General features: G+C 46.9%; 1 protein-coding gene across 2 annotated transcripts in view; it reads right to left on the bottom strand.

The window, feature by feature from the left end:
• syt1a (synaptotagmin Ia) overlaps positions 1 to 12,633 on the bottom strand; it is a 481,231-nt gene that overhangs the window by 74,264 nt on the left and 394,334 nt on the right. For both annotated transcript variants that reach the window (XM_052030629.1, XM_052030628.1), the window contains exon 3: positions 9,193 to 9,383. In XM_052030629.1, the coding sequence (XP_051886589.1) occupies positions 9,193 to 9,364 (172 nt within the window). In that variant the 5' untranslated portion in view covers positions 9,365 to 9,383. The remainder of the gene's footprint in view (positions 1 to 9,192; positions 9,384 to 12,633) is intronic.

Raw genomic sequence — 12,633 nt, 5'->3', positions numbered from 1 at the left:
ACAGACATTCTCTCTTCTCTCCCCTCCCATTGGGCAGAAGATACAAAAACTTGAAAACGTGCACCACCTTCTCTCACAGCTTCTATCACACTGTTATAGGAGTCTTGAACAGATCTCTTGTACATTAATGACGAACTCTTGACCTCACAATCAACCTTGTCATGGCCCTTGCACCTTATTGTCTGCCTGCACTGCACTTCCTCTGTCACTGTAACACTTTATTCTGCATTCTGTTATTGTTTTCCCTTGTACTGCCTCAATGCACTGATGTGATGAAATGATCTGTATGGATGGCATGCAAAACAGAGTTTTTCCCTGCACCTCAGTACATGTGACAATAATAAACCAATTTACCAATTACCAACAACACACCCAGATAACAGTGGTGGAAAGCTCTGAGAAGGATCAGTTGAGAGTCAATGTTCTGCCTGAGCCCTGATTTCCCAAACATCACATCTCAGATTATTCTTATACTCAATCCCAAAGTGGGAAAACCAATTCCCACGCTGCGATAATCTCAACACAGCCCGAAAGCCATAGGAGGCAGATACAATGACTTTCCATAGGGAATTGGTTCACTGCATTCCATGAGGACTGAGCAGGAAGAATGAGAGGTACTAGGTCAATCATCCTTCCAAAAAAGTCAGAACAGGCCAGATGTTTGAATAGCCTCAAGCTTTGGTGTGTTGATCTTGTGATATTTCCTAAAATGAGTGAATCTCAACTGCATGGGATGAATCAACATGAACTGTTTTTTTTTGGAAGCCCATTTCTGGGTTTGCACTTGGTTTGAGAAGCCTGCTTCCATCAGTAGATTTGTTCTGAGTTTAGCCCCCAGGCAGGTCATGTCATCTTGTTCTTGTCTCTGGACCTGGTGATAGCAGCTGTTGGAACATTCTCCTGAATCACAGTGGTCCGTCCGTCCATCCATCTATCTATCTATCCCTCTATCCCTCTCCCCTTTTCTCTCTCTGCCTGACTCTCTCTCCTTCACCCTCTCTGTCAGCCTCTCTCTCTCCTTCCACCTCACCATTCTCTAGCTTAAGAAAACAATCCGGGGAGATGTGAGCCCCTGACACAATACCCTAGTACCTGCAGCCTGCTTCACGGTCAGCATGGACATGGTGGGCTGAAGGGCCAGTTTCTGTGCTGTATCGATCTTGGGCTCCACAGAGGTGGAGTGGTAGAGAATAGTGGGAAGGTGTATCCTGAGCACAGCCTTGGAAGACTGCAGGATAGATGGAAATTCAGGATCCATTAGCTTTAAATTACCAGATTGGATCTGGAGATTGAGAGCGGTGATGGATCTGGAGCAGTGAGTTCAAATCCCACAGTGGCAGCCAGAATGTTTAACTTCAAATAATTAAATCAATCTGGGTGTGCAAGCTTCAGTTGAAGTGCCTCTGTTCAGCTGCTGTCTCAGCCCTGGGAACCACACAACCAATGACTCATGCAAAGGCCTATGTCTCGTGACCGAATACTTTCGAACGATGATCCACTTGAGATACTTTGAAGCAAGTACTTAGTATCTGGAGAGGCTTTTAATACGTGGCTCGGCCTGTCTTTTGAGAGTCCACATCCGGCAGACAGTCAGACAATAGCTTGAAGCAACGAGACGAAGCCAGCACTCCACCACTCAGTCATCAATAGCTCATGTCAAGTGTTCGTCACTTCCACACAGTGCCCACGTTGACGAGCAGAGCACGCCGTCCTCTTTTTCATGCCTGTTTCAAGGTGGCGACTGGCATTTATATCACAACTGTAATGCTAAAGGTCCCAGAACATTTCACAGGAGTGTCATCAATCAAGGTCTGACGCCAAGGAGACAGGAGATGGGGAATCAACAGCTTGAAGAATTGTCTTAAAGGAAAGAGGGTGACTCAGTGGCGTTTCACAGCGCCAGGTTCAATCCTGACCTCCAGTGCTGTCTGTGTGGAGTTTGTACATTCTTCCTGTGACTCCGTGGGTTTCCTCCGGGTGCTCCGGTTTCCTCCCACATCCCAGAGGTTAATTGACTGCAATAAGATTGTGGTCTACCAGTAGTTCGTGCTGCTGCCTCACAGCACCAGAGACCCGGGTTCAATCCTGACCTCCGGCGCTGTCTGTGTGGAGTTTGCATGTTCTCCCTGTGACCGCGTGGGCTTCCCCCGGGTGCTCCGTTTCCTCCCACGTCCCAAAGATATGTGGGTTGGTAAGTTAATTGGCTGCTGTAAATTATCTCTGGTGTGTAGGCGGGTGGTGGAATCTGAGAGGAGTTGATGGAAATGTGGCGAGAAAAACAAATGGGATTCGTGCAAATTGGTGCTTGATAGACAATGGGCTGAAGGGCCTGCTTGCATGCTGTATCTCTCTACGACTTTATGAGGTGCAGGTGTATGGGGATGTTGGAAAGGGTATCCAGACTCCAGTCCTGGATGGCTGGAGGAAATATCAAAAGTTTGGACACATTAGCTGTAAATTACTGGACTGGACAGTAGAGAGTGAGAGTTGTGAGTTCAAGTCCACCCATGGCAGTGGGATATGTAAATTCAGATAATTAAATCTTAATTAGAAACATTAATAGTATATGGTCAATTAAAACAAAATCAGCTTTGATGATATCCTTCAGGGGAGAAAATCTGTCAGAAATCCTTTCCTGGTCTGGTGTATATGTGACACAGCAATGTAGCTGACTCTTCACTGCCTCCTCAATCCAGGGGCACTTAGGAATGGGTGATAAATGCTGGTATCACTAGTGCTGTTAACATCCTGTGATACACAGAGACCACAAACAAAGAGGGGATGTGCAAGAGACCAGAGGAATGCAGGGGACATGTTCCTTCTCTGGTTTCTTCACACAAATAAAGTCTATCGCCTTTTGGTGTTTAAGGACAAGGTCTAAATCATAAGCTTTATAAAATTCTGGTTAGGCCACATCTGGAGTATTGCATTCAATTCCAGTCACCCCCATTATAGGAAGGATGCGGAGGCTTTGGAGAGGGTGCAAAAGAGGTTCACCAGGATGCTGCCCGGATTAGAGGCACGCACAGGAGTGTAGTGGTTAGCATAACGCTATTACAACACCAGCGACCCAGTTTCAGTTCCGGCCACTGTCTGTAAGGAGTTTGTACGTTCTCCCTGTGTCTGCGTGGGTTTCCTCCCACATTCCAAAGACTTACGGGTTAGGAAGTTGTGGGCGTGCTATGTTGGCGCCAGAAGCGTGGCGACACTTGCGGGCTGCCCCCAGAACACTCAACGCAAAGATGCATTTCACTGTGTGTTTTGATGTACGTGACTAATAAAGATATCTTATCTTATGGAGGGCATGTGCTACAAGGAGAGGTTGGGCAAACTTGGGTTGTTTTCTCTGGAGTGGCAGAGGCTGAGGGGAGACGTGATAGCAGTTTATAAGATTATGAGAGGCATAGATAGAGTGGACAGCCGGTATCTCTTTCCCAGAGTCGAAATGTCTAATGGGCATGCATTTAGTGTGAGAGGGGGAAAATTCAAAGGAGATGTGCGGGGTTTTTTACACAGAGAGCGGTGGGTGCCTGTAATGCGCTGCCAGGGGCGGTGGTGGAGGCAGATACGATAGAAGCATTTAAGAGGCTCTTAGATGCCTCCATTCTCGGCATATTCAACATGAATGTGCAGAGTATGGAGGGATATGGACCATGTGCAGGCAGAAGGAATTAGTTTAATTAAATGTCATTAGTTTAATTAGTTTAACACAACATTGTAGGCCAAAGGGCCTGTTCCTGTGTTGTACTGTTCTACGTTCTCTAAATAAAACATTGGTCAATTAGTTAACTTTCTTTGCTTCATGGCAACTTTGCTTCCCTCTGATGTTACTTGCATAATTTCAGAATTCCCTTTCTAAACCCCTCATATTCTCCACCCTTCTTTAGGATGCACCTTAAATCCAACCCCTTTGACCAAGTGTTTGGTCACCTGTTCTAGCATTTCCTCAAATTACTTGTCATCTGATAATCCCAGTTGCAAAGTGCCTTGGACGTTCTACAAAGTTAAGTGTGTTGTTTAAATGCATGTTATAATTTAAAGCCCCCAGGTAGGGAAAGGTAATTTCAACAGACATTGAAGCAATGGCTCTTTCAAATTGCCAAGGTCTTAAAGAGGAAAGCTGATGTTGGACAGATTATAAAGTCGTTTGTGACTCTCTTCCACTGGGAAAGTTTTCTCACTCTTTGCGCTGATCAGAATTTAAAATCCCAAGTGCTAAATCCACCATGCTGACTTTTTAATTAGTTCCTGGGCGTGTGTATCACTGGTAAGTCTAACATTTTTATCCCCACTCTCACTAACCCTAAACTGAGAGGCTTGCTGGGCCTTTTAGAGGGTCATTAAGAGAAAATCATGGGTGGGTCTGGGGTCACATAGAGGTCAGAATGAACTACGCATCTGGGAGGGAATTTCTATCTTCTGCAAGGCAATGGGATGGAAAAGTTGTCCCATTAAAACATAGAACAGTACAGCACAGGAACAGGCCCTTCAGCCCACCATGCCTGTGCCGAACATGATGCCAAATTAAACGAGATCTCTTCTGCCTGCACATGATCCATATCCATCCATTCCCTGCATACTCTTCCATCTAACAGCCTCTTAAACACCTCTATCAGATCTGCCTCCACCGCCACCCCTGGTAGCCCATTCCAGGCTTGCACCAATCTCTGTGTAAAAAAACTTGCCCCATGCATCTCCGTTGTACTTTCCCCTCTCACCTTAAATGCATGTCCTCTCGTACTTGACATTTCTACCCTGGGAAAATGATCCTGCCTGTCTACTCTACCTTTACCTCTCGAAATCTTATAAACTACTATCAGGTCTCCCCTCGGTCTCCGACGCTGCCAGAGAAAACAATCCAAGCTTGTCCAACCTCTTCCTTATAGCTCATTCCCTCTAATCCAGGCAACATCCTGGTAAATCTCTTCTGCACTCTTTCCAAAGCCTCCACATCCTCCCTGTAATGGGGCAACCAGAACTGCACACAATAACCGGTCATCCAAGATCATGGTATATCGGGGAGAGATCAGGAGTATGAAGAGACTGCCTGGCTCATTTGCACTAGACAAGGCATTCCTTAATTAACTTTGAAGCCTTCTGGACATATAACTGGCTTCACCTGAGGAAGGACCAACACAACCTGCTCCTTCCAGACTGAAGGAACAGGTTGTCAGAGAGCTAAAGAAACAGCAGGAAGCAGAAATCACTGAACGGACTGAGGTTTCTGACTGGGCTTCTCCAGTTGTTCTGCAGTGGAACAGATGTCACCATTAGGATCTGTGGAGGTTACTAGTTAATAATGGATGGAGAAGCAAAGCTGAATGGACACCTGTTAGTGCTGACTGATGAGTTATTTGCTCAGCTTGGAGCAGGACAGATCTTCACAATATGTCACAATGTACCTTCACGTCTTGCAGCTGTATAAACGTTGCTTCGTCCCCAGTTGGTTTGGAGTATTGTGTGCACTTCTGGTCAACACATTACAGGAAGGATGTGGAGGTTTTGGAGAGGGTGCAGAAGAGGTTCACCAGGGCGTTGTCTGGATTAGAGAGTGTTAGTTATAAGGAGCGGTTGGACAAGCTTGGATTGTTTTCTCTGGAGTGTCGGAGGTTGAGGCGAGCCCTGATGAAGGTTAATAAAATGATGAGAGGCATGAATAGGGTAGGCAGTCAGAGTCCGTTTCCCAGGGTGGAAATGTCAAATAGTAGAAGGCATAGCTGTAAGCTGAAAGGGGGCAAGTTTAAGGGAGATTTATGAGGCAAGTTTTTTTACCCCGAGACTGCCAGGAACATGCTACCGCAGGGAGTGGAGGAAGTAGATACGCTAGCAAGGTTTAAGAGGAATTTATAAGATAAGATATCTTTATCAGTCACACGTACATCGAAACACACAGTGAAATGCATCTTTTGCGTAAGAGTGTTCTGGGGGCAGCCCGCAAGCGTCGCCATGCTTCCGATGCCAACATAGCATGCCCACAACTTCCTAACCTGTACGTCTTTGGAATGTGGGAGGAAACCGGAGCACCCGGAGGAAACCCACGCAGACACGGGGAGAACGTACAAACTCCTTACAGACAGTGGCCGGAATTGAACCCGGGTCGCTGGTGCTGTAATAGCATTACGCTAACCGCTACACTACTATGCCTGCCGTTTAGACAGGGAATGGAGGGGTATAGACTCTGAGCAGGCAGTTGTGCAGTTTAAATTGGCATCATGGTTGGCACAGATATTGTGGGCTGAAGGGCTTGTTCCTGTGCTGTACTGTTTTCTGTTCTATAGTCTCAGTCACATGCTTACCAGCAGATTGGACAAAGATTCAGAGGAGTATTCAATAGTAAAGACCCACCTAGGACTGTTGAAATGCAACTTACTTCTCGGTGGGATAGTATTAAACCTGGGCATCCTCTAGAGGACAAGGGATAGTTTGATTCAAGATCTGATAGGTGCCACATGTTAATCGAATGACATCTTAATGTCTTTAAGGATAGACCTGGAGCATAAGGAGTACTTTAATGGTGAGGAAAGACAAGTGAATCTTTGTTGCTGAATTTCTCAAAGTGAATGGAGCCAAGCGCTGATGTGTACAGGTCTGTAATGGAGCCAAGCATTGACGTGTACGGGTCTGTAATGGAGCCAAGCATTGACGTGTATGGGTCTGTAATGGAGCCAAGCATTGACGTGTACGGGTCTGTAATGGAGCCAAGCATTGATGTGTACAGGTCTGTAATGGAGCCTACCATTGATGTGTACAGGTCTGTAATGGAGCCTACCATTGATGTGTACAGGTCTGTAATGGAGCCAACCACTGATGTGTACAGGTCTGTAATGGAACCAACCACTGATGTGTACGGGTCTGTAATGGAGTCAACCACTGATGTGTACAGGTCTGTAATGGAGCCAACCACTGATGTGTACAAGTCTGTAATGGAGCCAACCATTGATGTGTACAGGTCCATGCCAGCCATCCTCAAACAGGCTGCATCAGAGCATAAAAGGTGGGCTGAAAGTGATGAAGGGAAGTGAAATTGATGCAGAAGGTGCACATCTCCAGTGCTGGAGTACACCACACCCAGCCATTTTATATAGGTCGGCACATCGTGGGCGGAAGGGCCCAGACTGTGCTGTACTGTTCTATGTAGATTCTATGTAAATAATCTCCCTATTGTTACCAGCACCCTCTCGTGTATAACTGAAACAATGGCTTCTACACAAGCTGAACAGCTGAACTGTGCTATATTTTGTTCGATGCTGTTCTGCTCTCTGGTTGTGGGGAACAGGTAGGAACGTTGACCTAAGGACAGTGATCAGATCTGACTTGACCTTATTCAGTGACGGAGCTTCAAGCATTTGTTCCCATTTCTTACTGTCTTATTCTCTCAGCTCAAGGGCGTGCGAGACAGGTAATAAATGTCACCTTGCCAATAATGTGAATGGGTAAAAATCAATTTCATGTCCAATTCCATTTGAAACTTACCATTGAATAATTTCCATCATCTTTGATTGGAACAACCCCAGTTATAAATTAAATTTTTCACCTTATTGTGAAAATTATTCAGAATTCAACAGGATGTAAATAGTATTGAATACAAAATTGAGAGGTTTCACAGGATTCATTTAAAATGTTGTAATAAGACTCTTGAATGGATCTCTTTCACGATAAAGACGAACTCTCTATCACTCGATCTACCTCGTAGAGGCCATTGAGTCACACAGCACGGAAACAGGCCCTTTGGCTCAACTCGTCCATGCCGACTGTGTTGCCCAGTGAGCTAGTCCCATCTGCCCACATTTGGCCCCTAGCCCTCTAAACCTCTCCTATCCATGGACTTATCTAGGTGGCTTTTAAACGTTGCTAATGTGCCTGCCTCAACCACTATTTCTGGCAGCTCATTCCAAATACACACCACCCTCTGTGTGAAGAAGCTGCCCCTGATGTCCCTTTTAAATCTCTCGCCTCTGATCTTAACCTCTGCCCTCTTGTTTTTAGCCCCCCTCCCTGGGAAAAAGACTGTGTGCTTTCACCCTGTCTATGCCCCTCATGATCTTATACTCCTCTATCAGGTCACCCCTCAATCTCCTACATTCCAGGGAATAAAGTCCTAGTCTACACAACCTATCCTTGTAACTCAGGCCCCCAAGTCCAGGCAACATCCTGATAAATCCTTTCTGTACTCTTTCTAGTTTAATAACATCTTTCCTATAATGGTGACCAAAACTGTACACAATACACCGTGCGGCCTTACCAATGTCTTATATAACTGCAACGTAACTTTCCAACTCCTATACTCAATGCCCTGGACCTTGCACCTTTTTGTCTACCTGCACTGCACTTTCTCTGTAACTGTAACACTACATTCAGTATTCTTTTATTGCTTTTCCCTTTGTACTGCCTCAATGTACTTGTGTTTGGAATGGTATGTCTGAGTAGCACGCAAAACAAAGTTTTTTGCTGTATCCCAGGCATGTGACAATAATAAACCAATTACCAAAGTATTGACTTGCATTTCTAAAATTAATTTTACATCATTTCAAGACACCCTGAAGTGTTTAATAGCCATTGAAGCATTTTTGTAGTCTGGTTACTGTTGTGGTGAAGTATAAACATCAGCCATTAGCACAAAGCAAGATCCCACAAACAGCAACGTGCCAATGATGGATAAAATCTGTTTTACTGGTGTTAGTTGGGGGAGGAATGTTGGCCCAGGGCAGGGTGGAGATGACTCTGCTCTTCTTCAAAGCAGAGTCGCAGCAGCCTTTCCTTCCACCTGAGAGAACAGGAAGGATGCACTTCATCTCATCTGGAAGGTGGCCTCTCTGACACCGCAACACTCCTTTGAACTGCCCCTGCAACAGTGTACCAATCCCTCATACTGCTTCCTGACACAGCGGCAATCCCTCTAAAATGCTTCCCTGAGAGTATAGCACTCCCTCAGTACTACCCCTCCCACAGTGTGACACTCCCTCAGTACTACCCCTCCCACAGTGTGACCCTCCCTCAGTACTATCCCTCCCACGGTGTGACACTCCCTCAGTACTGTCCCTCCCACAGTGACACTCCCTCAGTACCGCCCCCCCCCCCACAGTGTGACACTCCCTCAGTACTCTCCTGGAGACTCAGGCTAAAAATTTCCCCTTCGCTCAGAGGGTGTGCGAGGAATCACAGCAATGGAGAGACTGCACACCCTTTACTCACGTGGAATTTTGTTGAGCTCGTTCATGAATTTCTCCTTCACCTTCGAAAACCCATCTTGCTTGCCCCCCTCCGGGCTGGCCACTGCCTCTGTGGTATTGGCCACTGGAGTCGGCAATGCGACTGTGGCAGGAGGCGCCGCCAGAGCTTCGTGACGTCCTTCAGTCAGCTTCATCCTGGTCCCCAGGCTGGTCCTGGCAAAGGGCACAGAAAGAGTACAACGATGTGTGAACCCAAGGTGTCATAGAATCAGAATCAGGTTTATTATCGCTGACTTATGTAATGCAAAATTAGTTGCTTTGCAGCAGCAGTACAGTGCAAAGACATAAAATTACTATAAATTTCAAAATAAATAAATAGTCAAAAAAGAAGAATAACGAGGCAGTGTTCATGGACCATTCAGAAATCTGATGGCGGAGGTGAAGAAGCTGTCCCTAAATCATTGAGTGCGGGTCGTCAGGCTCCTGTACCTCCTCCCCGATGGTAGTAACGAGAAGAGGGCATGTCCTGGGTGGTGAGGGTCCTTAGTGATGGATGCCGCCTTCTTGAGGCATTGCCTCTTGAAGATGTCCTCGATGGTGGGGAGAGCTGTGCCCGTGATGGATCTGGCTGAGTCTACAACCTTCCGCAGTCTCTTGCAATCCTGTGTGTTGGAGCCTCCATACCAGGCGGTGATGCAACCGGTCAGAATGCTCTCCACCGTACATCTAGAGAAATTTGCAAGTCTTTGGTGACAGACCAAATCTCCTCAAACTCTTAACAAAGGACAGCCTCTGGCGTGCCTTCTTCGTGATTGCATCAATGTGTTGGGCCCAGGATGGATCCTCCGAGATGTTGACACCCAGGAACTTGAAGCTGCTCACCCTTTCCACCGCTGACCCCTCAGTGAGGACTGGTGTGTGTTCTCCCGACTTCCCCTTCCTGAAGTCCACAATCAGTTCCTTGGTCTTGCTGACGTTGAGCGCGAGGTTGTTGTTGTGACACCACTCACCCAGCCGATCTATCTCACTCCTGTACGCCTCCTCATCGCCATCTGAGATTCTGCCTACAACAGTGGTGTCATCTGCGAATTTAGAGATGGCGTTTGAGCTGTGCCTAGCCACACAGTCATGAGTTGTACAGCACAGGAACAGGCCCTTTGGCCCAACTCATCCATGCTGACCAAGGTGCCTACCTGAACTGTCATCTCCGTTTCTCTCTCCACCGATGCTGCCTGACCTGCTGAGTGTTTCCCACATTTTCTTCTTCTACCTCAGAACTCCAGCAGCTGCAACATTTTGCTTTTGACTATCTAATCTGTGTCCAGTGATTCTGATGGATGGGTCACTGGAAAGCCTCTCCTGATCTTCTTTGAAGTTGTTCTAGGGAATCTTTTACATCCATCTAAGAGATGAGACTGGGCCACAAGGGAGACACAAGAGATTCTGCAGATGCTGGAATCTGGAGCAATACACAAAAAATGCTGGAGGAACTCAACGGGTCAGGCAGCATCCGTGGAGGGAGATAAACAGTCAACGTTTCGGGCCGAGACCCTTCATCAGGACTGGAAAGGAAGAGGGCAGAAGCCAGGATAAGAAGGTGGGAGGAGGGGGAGGAGCACACGCAGGCAGGGGAGAGGTGTCCAGGTGAGAGGGGGAAGGTAGTGGGTGGGGGAGGGGGAAAAGATGGAATCTGAGAAGGGTTGAAGAAGGAGGAATCCGGTAGGAGAGGGCAGTGGACGATGGAATAAAGGATGGGGGAGGGGAGGGGAGGAGATGGGCAGGTTATCAAGGCAGGGGAAGGGAGCCACAGGAATAAGGGAAGACAAAGGAGTGGGGGGGGGGGAGAAAGAGAAGGGGTGGGTTACTGGAAGTTAGGGAAATTGATATTGAGACCATCAGGTTGGAGAGTCCCAAGACGAAATATGAGGCGTTGTTCCTCCAACCTGCGTCTAGCCTCAACGTGGCAGCAGAGAAGTCTGTGGACAGACATGGATAGATGAAACTGAGCCTTGGTTTCGTAGAGTCATTGAGTTATACAGCACTTGAACTGATACTGGCTTTTCATTCCCAAGATAGTCAATTAACTGAATTTATCTCTCCCGGTTGCTGCGATGGAATTTTCTCTCAAATGTTCATATCAATCATCCAGACTCTATACGGCTGGTCTAGTAATAGCATATAGAACATAGAACATAGAACAGGTCCCTCGGCTCACGATGTCTGTACCGACCATGACACCAATCCAAACTAATCTCATCCACCTACACATGGTCCACATCCCTCTATTCCCTGCCTGTTCATGTGTCTGTCTAAATGCATCTTCAGTGTTTCTTCCACCACTTCCCCTGGCAGCACGTTCCAGGCACCCACCACTCTCTGTGTTGCCCTGCACATCTCCCTGAAATTTTCACGCTCTCATCTTAAAGCTGCTTGACATTTCCACCCTGAAAAAGACTTTATCTACTCTATCTATGATTCTCTTATACACTTCTATCAGGTCTCCCCTCAGCTTCCAATGCTCCAGAGAAAACAATCCAAGTTCATCCAATCTCCCCTTACAGCACATACCCTCCAATCCAGGCAGCATCCTGGTGAACCTCTTCTGCACCCTCTCCAAAACCTTCACATCCCTCCTGTAATGGAGCGACGAGAACTGCACACAATACCCCAAATATGGCCCCGACCAAAATGTTACACAGCTGCAACACGACTTCCTACCTTTTATACTCAACACCCCAAACAATGTAGGCAAGTAGGCCATCCGCCTCTAAGGCCCAATCCACTTGTGTTGATACCTTCAGGGAGTTCAGCACAATGCTCCTGTACTTTTCATGATCATGGCTATTTGCGGGAGCTTGCTGTGTGCAAATTAATTGCTACATTTCATACACAGTGACCGCACCATGTGGCACGGTGGCACAGCGGGTAAAGCCACTCCCACATAGCTCTACAGACCCAGGTTCGATCCTGACCTCGGGCGTTGTTTGTGTGGAGTTTGCATGTTCTGCCTGTGACCACGTGGCTTTCCCCTGGGAGCTCTGGTTTCCTCCCACGTCCCAGGAATGTGTGGATTGGGAGGTAATTGGCCTCTGTAAATTGCTCAAGTGTACAGGTGGGGAGGTGGGGAGAATAAAATAGGTCAGAGCATAAGAACACAAGAAATAGGAGCAGGAGTAGACCATCTGGCCCTTCTCTGCCATTCAATAAGATCATGGCTGATCTGGCCATGGACTCAGATCCACCTACCTGCCTTTTCCCCATAACCCTTAATTCCCCTACTATTGCAAAAGTCTACCTAACTGTGTTTTAATTGTATTTAATGAGGTAGCCTCCACTGCTTCCCTGGGTAGAGAATTCCACAGATTCACTGCTCTCTCGGAAAAGCAGTTTCTCCTCATCTCCGTCCTAAATCTACTCCCCTGAATCTTGAGGCTATGTCCCCTAGTTCTAGTCTCACCTACCA

The sequence above is a fragment of the Pristis pectinata genome, chromosome 15 (assembly GCF_009764475.1).
Source record: "Pristis pectinata isolate sPriPec2 chromosome 15, sPriPec2.1.pri, whole genome shotgun sequence".
Classification (NCBI taxonomy): Eukaryota; Metazoa; Chordata; class Chondrichthyes; order Rhinopristiformes; family Pristidae; genus Pristis; species Pristis pectinata.
This window is presented reverse-complemented; position numbering and strand designations above follow the sequence as displayed.